The 13825-nt window shown below is 30.0% G+C and overlaps 3 protein-coding genes and 2 non-coding genes across 7 annotated transcripts in view; 4 read left to right on the top strand and 1 right to left on the bottom strand.

Moving 5' to 3' along the window:
- rau (RA domain-containing protein rau) overlaps positions 1 to 4324 on the top strand; it is a 105627-nt gene extending 101303 nt beyond the window's left edge. For both annotated transcript variants that reach the window (XM_076414271.1, XM_076414272.1), the window contains 4 exons: positions 2555 to 2811; positions 2869 to 3046; positions 3104 to 3244; positions 3333 to 4324. In XM_076414271.1, coding sequence (XP_076270386.1) covers positions 2555 to 2811; positions 2869 to 3046; positions 3104 to 3244; positions 3333 to 3614 — 858 coding nt within the window. In that variant the 3' untranslated portion in view covers positions 3615 to 4324. The remainder of the gene's footprint in view (positions 1 to 2554; positions 2812 to 2868; positions 3047 to 3103; positions 3245 to 3332) is intronic.
- Positions 2434 to 2505, top strand: TRNAE-CUC (transfer RNA glutamic acid (anticodon CUC)). Its single transcript has one exon. It is a non-coding gene; the product is annotated as a tRNA-Glu (tRNA).
- A 759-nt stretch (positions 4325 to 5083) lies between the features above and the next one.
- Positions 5084 to 5155, top strand: TRNAE-CUC (transfer RNA glutamic acid (anticodon CUC)). The gene has a single exon. It is a non-coding gene; the product is annotated as a tRNA-Glu (tRNA).
- A 286-nt stretch (positions 5156 to 5441) lies between these two features.
- On the bottom strand, positions 5442 to 6729 carry NC2beta (Negative Cofactor 2beta). The gene is made up of 3 exons (XM_076414275.1): positions 6541 to 6729; positions 6190 to 6487; positions 5442 to 6124 (listed from the first exon to the last, which is right to left on the bottom strand). Exons 2-3 carry the CDS (start codon positions 6431 to 6433, stop codon positions 5841 to 5843), a joined length of 528 nt encoding a protein of 175 aa, XP_076270390.1. The 5' UTR covers positions 6434 to 6487; positions 6541 to 6729; the 3' UTR covers positions 5442 to 5840.
- Positions 6724 to 13798, top strand: LOC143202620 (uncharacterized). Of its 2 annotated transcripts, XM_076414274.1 has the most exons (20): positions 6727 to 6936; positions 7107 to 7218; positions 7312 to 7608; positions 7663 to 7969; positions 8025 to 8075; positions 8130 to 8256; positions 8752 to 9015; positions 9098 to 9417; positions 9475 to 9526; positions 9629 to 9799; positions 9852 to 10074; positions 10130 to 10214; positions 10822 to 11042; positions 11101 to 11482; positions 11539 to 11644; positions 11735 to 11894; positions 11944 to 12141; positions 12670 to 12884; positions 12958 to 13068; positions 13329 to 13798. In XM_076414274.1, exons 2-20 carry the CDS (start codon positions 7113 to 7115, stop codon positions 13539 to 13541), a joined length of 3609 nt encoding a protein of 1202 aa, XP_076270389.1. In that variant the 5' UTR covers positions 6727 to 6936; positions 7107 to 7112; the 3' UTR covers positions 13542 to 13798. The 2 variants fall into 2 exon arrangements, with proteins under 2 accessions (XP_076270388.1, XP_076270389.1); XM_076414273.1 differs by having other exon boundaries at positions 6724 to 6936; positions 7312 to 7969.
- The last annotated feature ends 27 nt before the right edge of the window (positions 13799 to 13825 follow it).

Here is a 13825-nt window from a genome sequence, read left to right on the forward strand (position 1 = left end):
AAATTTGTTTTTTTTTATTCAACATATTTCCCTTCAAGGACCTCCAACTTTTGGATGCCATTTTTGTAGTATGATTTGTCCTTTGCTTCAAAATAGGCCTCAGTTTCGGCGATCACCTCTTCATTCGACGAAAATTTCTTACCAGCGAGCATTCCCTTGAGATCTAAGAACAGGAAATAGTCGCTGGGGTCAGATCTGGAGAATACGGTGGTTGAGGAAGCCCAATTCATAGATTTTGCCATCGTTTTCACTGACTTGTGACATGGTACATTGTCTTGGTGAAGCAGCACTTTCTTTTTCTTCAAATATGGCCGTTTTTCGGCGATTTCGTCCTTCAAACGGTCCAATAACGCTATGTAATAGTCGCTGTTGATGGTCCTTCCTTTTTCTAGGTAGTCAATAAAAATTATTTCATCCCAAAATACAGACACCATAACCTTGCCAGCCGACTGTTGCGTTTTCACACCCTTTAGAGCGGGTTCATCGTGTGCAGTCAGATGACTATCGATTAGACTCCATTGGGACTCATCCATTATCGCATATCGACGCAAAAACTCGGGTTTATTACGCTTGATCATCTTCAAACACTGCTCTGGATCATCAACTCGTTGTTGTTTTTGGTCAAAAGTGAGCTCGCGCGGCACCCACTTTGCACAAAGCTTTCTCATACCCAAATATTCGTAAATGATATAATGTACACGTTCAGTTAATATCTTTAGAGTGTCTGCTATTTTATTCAATTTCAATTTACGGTCATTCAAAATCACTTGTGGATTTTTTAAATGTTTTCGTCGGTAACAACCTCTTTGGACGTCGATTGCGTTCACCGTTTTCGGTGCTCATTTCACCACGTCTAAACTTAGCATACCGATCATTGATGGTTGATTTTCCTTTCAAAAAGCAATATTTTATCAACACGCGAAATTCCTTTTTATCCATTTTTTTTTCACAATAACAAAAGTTGCTTCGCTCAAAATACTATAATTCACAACTAATGGTCCGACAGCTGTTAAATTTATACACGCATCTTTTAAGGGTTTGGGCTAATTGGAAAATATATTGGAACATATGCGATTACAAAATCATTATCATACCCAAGGACAAAGCGCTTGTGAAATAATTTCAGGTATATAATACTTATCATTCAAGCAGTTTTTGAATAATTAAAATCCATAAAGATTTAATGTTTTTCCTATTATTATTTTCTTTGTTTTGTGTAAACCATTAGCACATTCATGGAAACTAGAAATGTTATTCGTTCCTGATTTTATAGTCATCAGTTCATTTCTGGCTAGATTTTACTACTATTATAAAAACATACAGAAAATTATAATCAAATTCACTTTCGTTTGGATTAAATCTTGTATATTAATTAATATTGTTCATTGTCGCTATGTTTTAAAACTTGTGTAACAACTAAACTTCATATACAGTTTTTTAGACATTTCTTACTACGAAATAATACACATAATTAAAAAAAACTATGGGAACTAGGTTAAAAAAATCCAGCATAATCTTGTGAGTCATTAACAATTTAATTGTTCTTGCAATAATAATTTAATTAATTATGAAAACAACACAAACGTCCACTTTCATTGTTGTCGATTTTCGGTCGGGTGAATATCCGGATAATTAATACGTTTTTTATGAGAACCGTCCCCTTAACCCTATCTTACTCTATAAAGAAATACGCAATTATAATTTGAAATATCATAATATAAAAGTCAATTAGTATATTGCTAGCGCCATCTATCGATAATATCATCTTAATCGTGATCGATGTCAAAACAATTTAACAAACTAGCGACAATCTCATCAACAGATCAAAGAAGATAGATTGTTACGCGCCTCAAGCTGAATTCTACAAATAAGTTATGAAGTAGGCGGCCCCTTTTTTCTCCTTGCGTCTTTTTTTATATTTTTCTATAACCATTAACAACCGGAAAAGTATGATCATGGAAAAAGCGACGGCAGACCTAACGCCACGATTTTCTAATTCTGGATTTAGTCGAGTTAGATGAACCGTTATGAACGTCGTTTAACTTTTTTCTTACCTGTAAATAGAGGTGATGGAAGAACGGAATGGGCGAAAATATTATTGTGAAAAGTGCTCTTATCGTTATGGCGTACAATTAATTGTCGCGGAAAATATTCAGGTAACGGTAATTAACTTAATTGACATTTTTCGCTTACCTATTCCTCAATTGTGAAAATATAAAAACTACCACGAAATTAGTAAACAATAATTACTATAATATTGATCGCATAGTTTTGTTTTGTTCTTGTCAGTGAAAACGAAATATCCCCCTGTCTATAAAACGATACAAAATTTTAAATTATTAAATGAAATTATTTTTTAAGAAAAATTAATATAACACAATTTAACACATTTACCTTTATATCCATTTATTGATAAATAAAACTTTAAATTCATCCGGTATGGTCTAGTGGCTAGGATACCTGGCTCTCACCCAGGAGGCTCGGGTTCGATTCCCGGTACCGGAATAGCGCTTTTAATAAATATTTTGTGTATTATTGATTTTTTTTGTTTCAGACTACTATTAAAGTTTACGCCAAGTGTTTGAGGCCAGACATCGAATACAAAACGTTAAGCATCACATTTCAAACTACTTGTAAAGAGGTTGTGGGCACATTGCTAGGAAAATACAAAATGAAACACAGAGACCCGAAGCTGTTTTACCTAAGTATGGAGGTCACCGTCAGGAAAGCCGGCGTTCGAACCCATTTGGCCCTGGATGACGAAGCCAGACCAGCGGTATTACAAAGCTGTCATCCAAAAGGAGACTCAAAGTAAGTATCCAACTTCGACTATGTATGCAGCACTTACAATGTTTCTTTCTTTTTAAGATTTTCCTTACAAACACGAAGAGGCGGTCTGATAAAAGTGCACGATTCAGCACTGAACAGCAATTCTCAGTACAAGTCATTATTGATAAGCGCACGTACCACAGTTGATGATGTACTAGCTCTGATTTTAAATTGTTACAATAGCAAAGAACCAGTAGAACAATTCTCCCTATACGAGGTAAATTAAAAATATTACTGCTTATATCTGCAATCTGACTGTATAACATTGTTATAGGTCAACCCAGCACGAGAACAACAGCGTAAACTTCATCCTGATGATAGACCATTAAAAGTACAACAAGGCTGGCTTTCTTCGCACGAGTGCAACTTTTTAATTCGAAGAAATCCTGATTATCTTACATTAACTAGAAGAAAGGTATATTTGAAATTCATTATATTCGTAATATTCCGTTACTGTTAAAGTTCAGTACCAATGTTTTAAATCGTCGACGTTTTTATTTCAGATATTTTGGGTATCAGAACTACCACCACTACCAGCCTCTAGATTATTCAAGACGTCAAGCAGCAGCCAGAATAATAATCTAGTACAACTATCGAAATCGTCTACGTCATTAGTACCAGTCAAAAAACCGGATGAGAAATCAAACGCACAGGCAAAACCAAAAGAAGCAGCTGTTATTAAAAATTTCAGTACAGAACTAAAAGTATTCGATAATAATAACACAGCAAAGAAGAAGAATGGACAAACATCATATGCGGATTACGAAAATTATTTTTACATATAACTTTTTCGATTTGATAAGATGTTTAGTTAAATAACCAAAAAGTTAGTACTTATATTTAGAAACATTATTTTTATTAAATTGTTTTATTATTTTATTATCGTCTATTTAGAATTAGGTTTTTGTAAATTTTTGTATAGTTTTGTGTGAAATCTAGTGTTTTTATTGTGATATTTATTAATTTTGTATGTGACCAAAGAATGTAGTAATAATACTATTCTTTTTTAGTTATATTGTCTTGTTTTTGATTCACCAAATTGTAAAAATACAAATTTTGTACACTTCTTGCCAGGCATAATATTGTATATATGTTCATATTTTAGCTCTATGCCTAAAATAATAACAAATTATGTATTAATTTTAACCAAATATAATAGGTGTTAAAATAGTATTATATTATAAGCATAAGCTCTATATACTAAGTATATACACATAGATGTATCGGCATACAACCAGCAAAACAATTGCTGTTATCTGTATACTGCCCCATATACTTTTACAGTATAACAAAGCAAAATAGTATTTGTATTGAGCGAATTATTAATGTTTTACCAATATAGCGTGCAATGATGTTAATTGAATGATAATATGTTTTAATTATACCATTAATATGTACCTATTTTTGCTTTGTAAGTATGTTATATTCACACCAAAGATTTAATATGTAAGGAAAATAATTGTAATGTGTACAAAATAAAAATACATTTAATAAATTTGTTTTCGTTTTATTGATTATACAATCTCAAATTATTTTTTATGAATTTATTAGTTGAGTTAGTTAAATTTTTTTTTTACTGTATTTGATGTTAAGTATAAATATCCAATATTAAAGTTTTAATATCCAAACTATTAATTTCTGTATCGAATTCAGACACTTTTTAGTGATTATATTTAAGTTATACCATACTAACAGTATCAAAAAATTTAAATGAAAGTTGTTCATTAATTGTTAGATTACGTTTATATAATTACACTATATATATTTCCTTTGTATTTCAAATTAATTCCAGAAAATAAATATTGAACCAATTCTAGGACTATTTTAATAAGGACATCTAAATAGAAGCTCCTTGTTTTCTGTCTGTGCATAATTATAATTTGGTAACGTAATGTGTAATTCCACTCTGTAAGCGAATAATGACCATCAAACTCCAAAAATATTATCATACATAGAATATCATAAATTAAATCTCATATTAAAATTTTAAAAATTACAATGTTAAAAAAATGATAAATGTATTTACTAGTATTACAACAAATTAGAAATTGCTAAATTAGGGTTTTGATCATTAAAAAGACTATTTCTTGTTTATTAAGAGTGTTTATAAAAAAATTAGTGCTAAGAAAATCAGAAAATACAGGTAAATATATGGTGTTCTCAAACTACTTGTAAAGTATTATATTTTATCCCTAAGAGGTATTGCTTCGCTTTCTCTCAGATGATATAGCTTTATAAAAAATAACTTTATACATCCGGTATGGTCTAGTGGCTAGGATACCTGGCTCTCACCCAGGAGGCTCGGGTTCGATTCCCGGTACCGGAAAATTTTTTATATATAAAAAAAATTTTTAGATTCTATTTGTCTTTATCAGCGAATTCTTACTAAAACTTTGAACTCTTACACTTTTCAAAGTACTTATTTGGAAAGCACAGTCTATATAAATAAATAAACGTTTAATTACGTTATATAAATCTTATTTTAGTTCAGTATCTTTATAATCCTTAATACAATCTTTATAAAGAAGCAAAATAATTCTTCAAAATAACCAAATTTTGCATAGGTAAAATAAAAGTAGTAAAAATAAGTAATAAAAGTAAAATAACGAAAATAAATGTGATCTAATAACATTTTAATGGTTTAATTAATTGTTAAATTACTAAATAGATGACAGGATAAAAATCTCAAAACCAAAAATGAACAGGAAGAAACCATCTAGAATTAGCACAGAGTAAATTAATGAAATAAATTATTGGATACATTTACTGATTCTAATAGTAACAAAATTTATAATTAATAGTTAATGTTCATCAATTAATATATATTGCTAATCTAAATCTATCACACAGGTTGATTTTATATTTTTTACACTCTGACGTAAATATTATTTGATAAATAACTGTTTATTTAATGTTTATGAACAGTCATTGTGTATAATTAAAGAAGTCAATGTACAAATATATATATATCAAAATAAACGAAAACCATTCCAAACATATTATACAATTACTTATGAATAGTCTTCTTGATCATCACTATTTGCAGACATTTGTAGGACCTGTGCTTGCTGGGCTGCAGCTTGTAATTGTTCCCATTGTTGTTGATCGGCATAAGCTTGTTCTTGTCTTGCTTTTGCAAATAATTCTTGCTGTTGCCTTAGCAACTCCTCTTCAGGTATTCCAAGATTCTCTAACCTGGTGCTTTGACGGCGTCGTTTAGCTGCAACTGCTTTACAGTCTTTCAAAACAGCTTCAGCTTCGGCATGATAATCACTAAATCCCAATTTATCTAAAGCTACAATAAAAACCACCTAAATAACATTGCGTTTTAAAGGGAACAAATTAGCATAATATATTTACCTAAAAGAACATGTTCGGCGTTTATTGTCTTCTTATTTAAATGATTACATATCTCATTTGCTTCCGAGCTTAATAAATGTATAAACTCAGTGCAACAATTGAGCACTAACTCTCTGGCTTCATTCGCTATCCGAACAGACGGAACCAATTCCTTTATCATTTTATTAATACTGGCACGAGGCAAGGTTAATTCATCATCTTCGGTATTTCCTGCTAAATCACTCGATCTATTTGAATTCGACATTTTTATATATTAAATGAAAGTTTTTAAACACCCCAAACTATACCAAAACAAACACTAGAAAAAATCAGCTGTTTCACATGTATCTAATTCTTCTTCTAAAGTATTACATTTAATATCCCTGATAGTATCCAATATTTATACCAACTATTTTTATTACTAACGACTGTTTGTGTGAAATGAAAATGTTTAAATGAAAACCTGTGAGTGTTTAATATTATTTTTAATTAATAGAGTTAATAGTTAGTTTAATAGAGTTTTAAAATTAAAAGTGAAGAATTACAAACTAACCTATAAATGTTTTTTAAAAAATTGTAGTAACAACGTGTCAGTATTTAGAATAATTTAAATGTAATTTAAGGGAGTATTGAAGACGATATCGTAAAATATATTCTAAAATTAAAATAATTTTTATTTTAAACATATATTTAACGATGTATAAACACCTTCGTTATAATGTTTTAATTGGTTTACTGTAAAACTTATAAATCTTCAAGCTGAGGGTGGTGAGTTCGAACCCAACGTTGATAATGTTATATATAATATATATGTTTTTTTTTCTTTTATAACTTATTGAATATATAACTATGTAAAATAATATATATTTATATAATATAATAAATTATAGCTAATTATGCTTATCATATTGGTTGCTATTTTTAAATTAATGTTTTAGATCTCTATGGATGGTACTGAGCAAAAAAACACTTCCAATTGCATAATAGTATCTCCAACAGTTCTAGCTAAATTACATATAAACACTGCTGTTACAATTAAAAATGATACAGGTAATACTAATAATAGTACTGAAAATTAGTTGCAAAACTAATTTGTTGTAGTTAAAGTTATTTAAATATTTTATTTTTTGTTATATATTCCAGTAACTACAAATAAAATTGTCAATAATGAAAACAACCAAAACAATTGTTTATCTGAAGAAAAAATGTTATCAGAAGATGGCAATATTCAGATACAAAGAAAAAGAAAATTTAACAGTGATGGCATCACAAATACTACAAATAATGAAGGTCAACTAATAAAGTCTAGTGAAGATGATGATAACAATGTTTCAAAGAAAAGAGGTAGAGGTAGACTTAAGAAAAATCTCACTCAGAGTACATCAAAAAAAGAAGACTCGCCAGTTTTGGATGAAGTGTCAATTACTTCTTCCCAAAGAGGTAGAAAAGTCAAACGACTTAATTACTCATTTATAGAAAATTCAAACCCAACAGACGATATTGAAAAATCTGATATGACAGAATTATGTGATGACAGGCCTAATAAGCGTAGAAGGGGAAGACCTAGAAAAAGTCTTGTAGAAACAGAAAATATAGAGAAACCAAATAAAGAATTTGAAGTTGTTTCTGGTAGAGGTCAAGAACAATCATCATCTTTGGATAATGAAAATGATAATAATAAAAATGAATTAGAGTCTGAAGCAGAACAGGGTTCTAGTAAATACCATTATACTGGAAACACAAGAAAAGCCTTGAATCAAATGTTCAAGGCTCTTCAAGGAAAAGAAGAAACTGAAAATGGGTAAAGTTACATACATTGAAGATAGTTGACTCTGTTCTAAATAATTGATTTTTAGTGAAAATCCTGCCGCAACCCCAACTAAACATAGAGGAAGACCAAAGTTGATGTACATTAGTGTTAAAATATAAATTATAAATTTCATTCACCTGTCTGTTTTTAGAGAAAATGATGTTGATGGTTCTAGCACTTGTATGAATTGCAATCAGACAATGCCAAGTAGTGAATGGTTAGCACATAATAGTCAACAACATTACAATTTAGCTTGGAGACAAGGCGACTTGCCTTTGGTTTGTTGAAGTTTTTTTTATTGTTTAGCAATATATACATAATTTATATTAATATAATAGCAGTATTGGGTTCACTAAAAACTGCTATATATTTCTAATAACCCATGAAAGATATATGTTTTAGTTTGCATAATGAATATAATATAATAGATGGCATAATAATACACTATATTATTACCCTATAATGTAGATATATTTTCCCCATAATTTTCAACGTCATTTTGTCCTGTGTGAATTTGACAATTTATGTTTTTTTTATCGTTTTATGTGCTTCTGTACAAGATCACAAACTTTATACACTTGACAATTCATAATTAATAGGCAAAATGAAGAATTTTGATTATTTCACTCCCAACGTTCATATTTTAAATTTTCCAAATGTTGGAATTTATTGATAAGGGGAACAGAATACGATCAATATATTGTATATGCAATGCAAACTGTAACATATATTGTTAAGCAAATTGTTTCTTAAACTAAAATTTTATTATCTAGCCAATAAATGATGAAGCTTTTGCATTGAAAATTCTCACTAAATTGGTTAAATCGAAGGGGACATTAAAATGTAATAAGTGCGGTGTTAAAATGAACAAGCCACAGTTATTTTATGAACATTTGGATGTTTGCAATGGAGTTGTTAACATTAGCGGTAAAGTTACTTGTGCTGTTTGTCAAATAACAATGGAGAAGACTGCTTGGTCGTACCATAAATACCGCCAACATAATAATTTATGTTGGAGAGAAGGGGATCCTCCTTTAGTAAGTCGATCTATATACTGTAACAAATCACTTGTTACAAATACAAGAAGGATTTGACTGACATGTTGATGTTGTATTTTAGAACTTAGAAGATCAAGATTTGGTTATGCGTATATTGACTGCTTTGTATAAAAGTAAGAAACCACTGCATTGTGAAAAATGTGATACTGTGAAGAAATCAGTCTTTGGATACCTTTCGCACAAGACTACCTGCCAAAAGTCAATTGATGAGCTAGAAGATTTGAAAGTGAAATGCCATATTTGCGGCAAAAAAGTCTTGCCCGTTAGTATGGATTGTCATCTTAAAATTCACACAAAAATAGAACCAACTGATTATTTGTCAGGTTCGAATTATTTTGATTCTACTGTGGGAAGTAGTGGCAAAAGGAAAGCAGCTAAACAGTAAGTTTTAAAACAATTATTTCTTCTTTTTCATCATTTTGTTACTTTTTATTCTAGAGCCCTTGACATTATTAACGGTATAAAGGATGAAACGAATGATGCATTAAATGTAAGTCATAAATTATTCTTTTAAGTTTGTAGATAATTGCTATTTGTTCACTCTTATTTTTCCTAATATTGAAGCATTAATATATCATTGTTTTTTTTGTAGTATTATACAGATAAATGTGATTTCAAAGAAAAGTTTATAGAGGAGTATTTCCAAAATCAGCTAAAAGAAAACCAGAAGTTTTCTTGCATTTTTCCTAACTGTGATATTTCTATAGATTCTTTAGAAAGTATTTTAGAACATATAGGTTCATGTGATAAAAAGCCTTCGGAGGTACTGGTATTTTTCATATTTTGACATAACTTACTACTTTAATATTTCATAGTATTTTTTGTGCAAATTATGTTTATTTTTGTGCAACAATGAAGTGGACATTTTGACGCATTTAAAGAAGCGACACGACAAGACGTTCAACGTTGATACTACTTTTAAAGTCCATAGTCAACACGTTTTTTCTGATGAAGAAGAAATCGAAAACGAGGTGAAGGAGAAGAAAATGTTGAGGATTAAATCTAAACAGAAAATGTCAATGAATCCTGTAGCAAGAAGTATTCCCGTTGGTAATCATATCTTCTGTATCAGTAACTTTAAACGCTATTTTAGTTAAACCGTTGTTTTTGGTACACCCTATGCGAGAAGAATCCTCTAATATCCTATATTGTCAGGCGTATGTTTGGATGAGGGAATTGTAAGAAGTATAATTTCTATGGTCAAAAATATGTTCAACTTTCTGTTTAAGTGTTGATAAGTACCTGTGTTTTAAGACAGATGGCATTGGTAAGACAAGTTGATGTAACCGTTGTCTAAATAATATAATAATAAATACCAAACTAACTGATTATTTGATTTGCATTGGGCATGCAAAATTTAAAATGCACTAATTCGAATGTTTGTTTTTGGAAGAGAAAACTTGAAATTATTCAATCACATTTGGTTGTTTGAAAAAATTTCAGTACGGAAACTCTATACATCGACAAGAAAATGATCAGTCCTCGTTAATATCAATGGTAAATATAATTAAAATAGTTGCTAAGTTTTAATATTGAAATTATATTTGAGCAATTTAATTAAGCAATTCAGTGAGCTATTTGATAGACAATTTAATTTCATATAACAATGTGATATTTTCCCAAAGTGGGAAGACATTTAGGACTATGGAGAAATATTCTTTTACAGAATACAACATAAAATTACTTGTTAACAACGCCTTCGTAAACACGGGTACTTATTCAGTAATTCTGTTTTTATTTTCCACATCGAACGTTATTATGTTTCATATAATATACAATTTTTAGCTGTGAGGAACACTACAACAAGAACAATATTCATCAGCTTTTAAGAAATAAAAAACCTTGGAGATTTCTTGACTCTGAGCTGTTAACGGAATATTTACCAGAAATTCAAATTTCCTGTGACGTGGCTGCTAGGGTAGTAAAACCAGCTGAGAAAAACATCGATGGGGAGGAATGGGATTGGAAAAGAATGGAACTTTTTGAAATTAGAGATTTCTATGAAGGTAATCAAGGTACTTCGTCAATGTCTTCAATTAAATTCTGCGTTATTTTCCTTCAAAGGTGATAAAACTATTTTTTGTGGCGGATCTGTGACTGGTCTATCATGGTTGCCAACCCCATATAACAAAGAGGATGTTGAACAAGTGTTAGCAGTCTCAGTTCTTAATAACAGGGAGGGCCAATACCAGGTTGATAAGAATTTTAATGAACCCTGCCTAATACAATTTTGGAATTTCGGATTACTGAACGGTTGTGAAACAGTTAAACCGTTTCTCATGTCTTGTATAGCATTGAATATCGGACCAATTTGGCATATGGAATGGTGTCCTTCAGGCTGTTTTGATGAAGATGCAGATGATTCAAGAATAGGACTTTTAGCTGTTGCCGGTTCTGATTCTTTCGTTTACATATACTGTGTTAACCGTGTACCTGAACATGATAGGTAATTTTAATATATTGGTATTATGGCATTTTATAGAGCTTAGTTTATTATTTCAGAGGTTTAATTTATAAAGCTGAACCAGTTCTTCGATTACAATTAAGTGCAGATATTGATAGTTTAGGAAACCAATCTTATTATGCTTGCAAAATTTCGTGGTGTAAGGTAATGCATTTAAGAATCTTTTGAATATCATATTACCTATATTAATAATAGTTCATTGTATTTTTTAAATAAATTTTACAACAATTTTAGGCTTCTGGTCATAGATATATTGCTGTAGGATATTCTATGGGTGTTGCAGCAATTTTTGACTTAAACACCGAGAGTACAGTGCTGAAAAAGCAAAACAGTTTTGGAGAAATTACGATTTTTCCATATTTTAGTATTCAGGCGCATTATTCGACTATTACAGGTATGATTGGCTCAATATCAAAAACAAAATTTAATGTTATTATTTCTAGTAATTAGTTTGAATCATATGAATGGTGGTAATAGGTGGTTATGCACGGGCTCGTTTGATAGGGTGATATCATATTGGGACTTACACAAAAATATTAAAATTAATACGATCAAGAAAACTATAGTAACAGATGGTCTTTGGATGACTTTATGGCCTTGTGCAATAATTTCTGAAGATGAAACCACTATGGCGAATACAGGTATGAAAAATAATGTATATATGCTTTATTAGAGGTTGAAATTAACTAAATAGTAGCCATTAGTCATTATTCTGATTAGCCTTTAGTACTGATTCCTCCTCACTTAAATTTGTAAGCTATCTGAATGTAAAAATAAAAAATATCAGTTTGAAAACGGGTAAACCACTTTTGACACTTTTTCAGACTCAGTATGTCTTTTAAAATACAATTACTTTCGCCGACTCTTTTTTTCTATAAAAACAGTGAAGTAGAAATCACTGAAATAACATTTTATTCATCATAAAATCCGACCTATTTGATAAAATATCCATTATATATAATTACTTACTTATAACAACTTACTTAAACAAATGCAACAGATCAGGTATCTGTTACATTTGTTTAACGGCTATATAGTGAGGTATGGATGGCTAGGAAAAACAACGGATTTCTATATTACTTATGCCATATATTACTTACCTAGAATACTACGAATTAATTTCAACCCATAATACATATTTTGGTTTGTATAAAAACGTTTTGTTGTAGTAAATACTCATATCTACATCAAACCACTAAGAGATGCAATGACCGACACTGGAAATCTGACGTCGGTTTCATCAAGTCTTAAAGCTCTGTCCTACAGTGATTGGTTAAATGCTGTGCTGCATTGTAGTTCAGGAGGGGAAGTAGTGGCACTATTTAATCACCGATTGCTTTATAATGTTAATTCGAAACTGACGAAAACAAGTTACACAAAATGCGTAAGTTTTCATTAATTATAGCATAAAAATGTATGATGACTCACGTTTGCTTGATGGGTACTTTGTATTTCAGTTATTCGCCACAACGAAATTAGTGCCAAAAACTGATGGAGCATCTAAAGAATATAGAACATATAAAGATGCTGCAAACGACTTTGGTTTAGTGTTTTTGGATTATCAATTGGTGAGTTGTTGTGTATACTTGAAAATGTGATAATTGTTTTAAACATAGAACTAATTTTTTTGTTTCATAATCAAAATGTTAGAATGAAATCTGTAAGAGTTCAAAGTACTTTAAATTCAACAGATATAATTCAAAAAATAATACTAAACTATGTAACAATAATAAAATTATTTTGTAATTCATTATTTAACTAAACAACACATTTTAATTGTAAGAAATAAGAAATTTCTTCCTAGATTAAATAATATACTTTCTTTTAGGATAAACTCCAAAATTTCCCAAACACAAAAAGGAAAAATAGCATGGATGATTTCAAATTTTCCTCACCCAGTGTTAACGAATACTGCCTTCAATCAGTCAACAAAGTTCAGTTTAATCCAAACGTGCAGTCTTGTAAATATTATGTTGCTGGCTATCACAGCGGTTTTGTACGTTTACAACACATGAAATTCCTTCCACCCTTGGGGAGTTAACATTGATTGATTATTAAAATTGCTGTTTAAATACCTTTTAATTTTAAGAAAGACAGATTTTTTTTAATAAAGCTTAAGTCTATAATTTTATAAATTGTGTGTAAAATTAATATATAGCTAAATTGACTTAATTGTTGTACATTTTATTTATTATTTTGTTTTCATATTGCTCTGTTTATATTTAGAGCATACTTTTTATTGATAAAATGGAAGTATAATTGTCATTGTTGCTTTGTAATAAATTAAATAAAACCCATAAATAGTTTTTCAATTACAACACAAAC

Source organism: Rhynchophorus ferrugineus, unplaced genomic scaffold, assembly GCF_030347505.1.
Source record: "Rhynchophorus ferrugineus isolate W39M unplaced genomic scaffold, kcgeb_rfMv2 rfM9, whole genome shotgun sequence".
In the NCBI taxonomy this organism is placed as follows: Eukaryota; Metazoa; Arthropoda; class Insecta; order Coleoptera; family Curculionidae; genus Rhynchophorus; species Rhynchophorus ferrugineus.

Bases quoted from the DNA above. Each gene is read 5' to 3' on its own strand.
- LOC143202620 (XM_076414273.1), top strand. From the start codon at position 7,113: ATGGATGGTACTGAGCAAAAAAACACTTCCAATTGCATAATAGTATCT. The intron at 9,418-9,474 runs GTAAGTTTTAAA...TTTTTATTCTAG, and splicing joins AAAAGGAAAGCAGCTAAACA to AGCCCTTGACATTATTAACG. The intron at 13,069-13,328 runs GTGAGTTGTTGT...ACTTTCTTTTAG, and splicing joins TGTTTTTGGATTATCAATTG to GATAAACTCCAAAATTTCCC.
- NC2beta (XM_076414275.1), bottom strand. From the start codon at position 6,433: ATGTCGAATTCAAATAGATCGAGTGATTTAGCAGGAAATACCGAAGAT. The intron at 6,125-6,189 runs GTAAATATATTA...TTTTTATTGTAG, and splicing joins CGCCGAACATGTTCTTTTAG to CTTTAGATAAATTGGGATTT.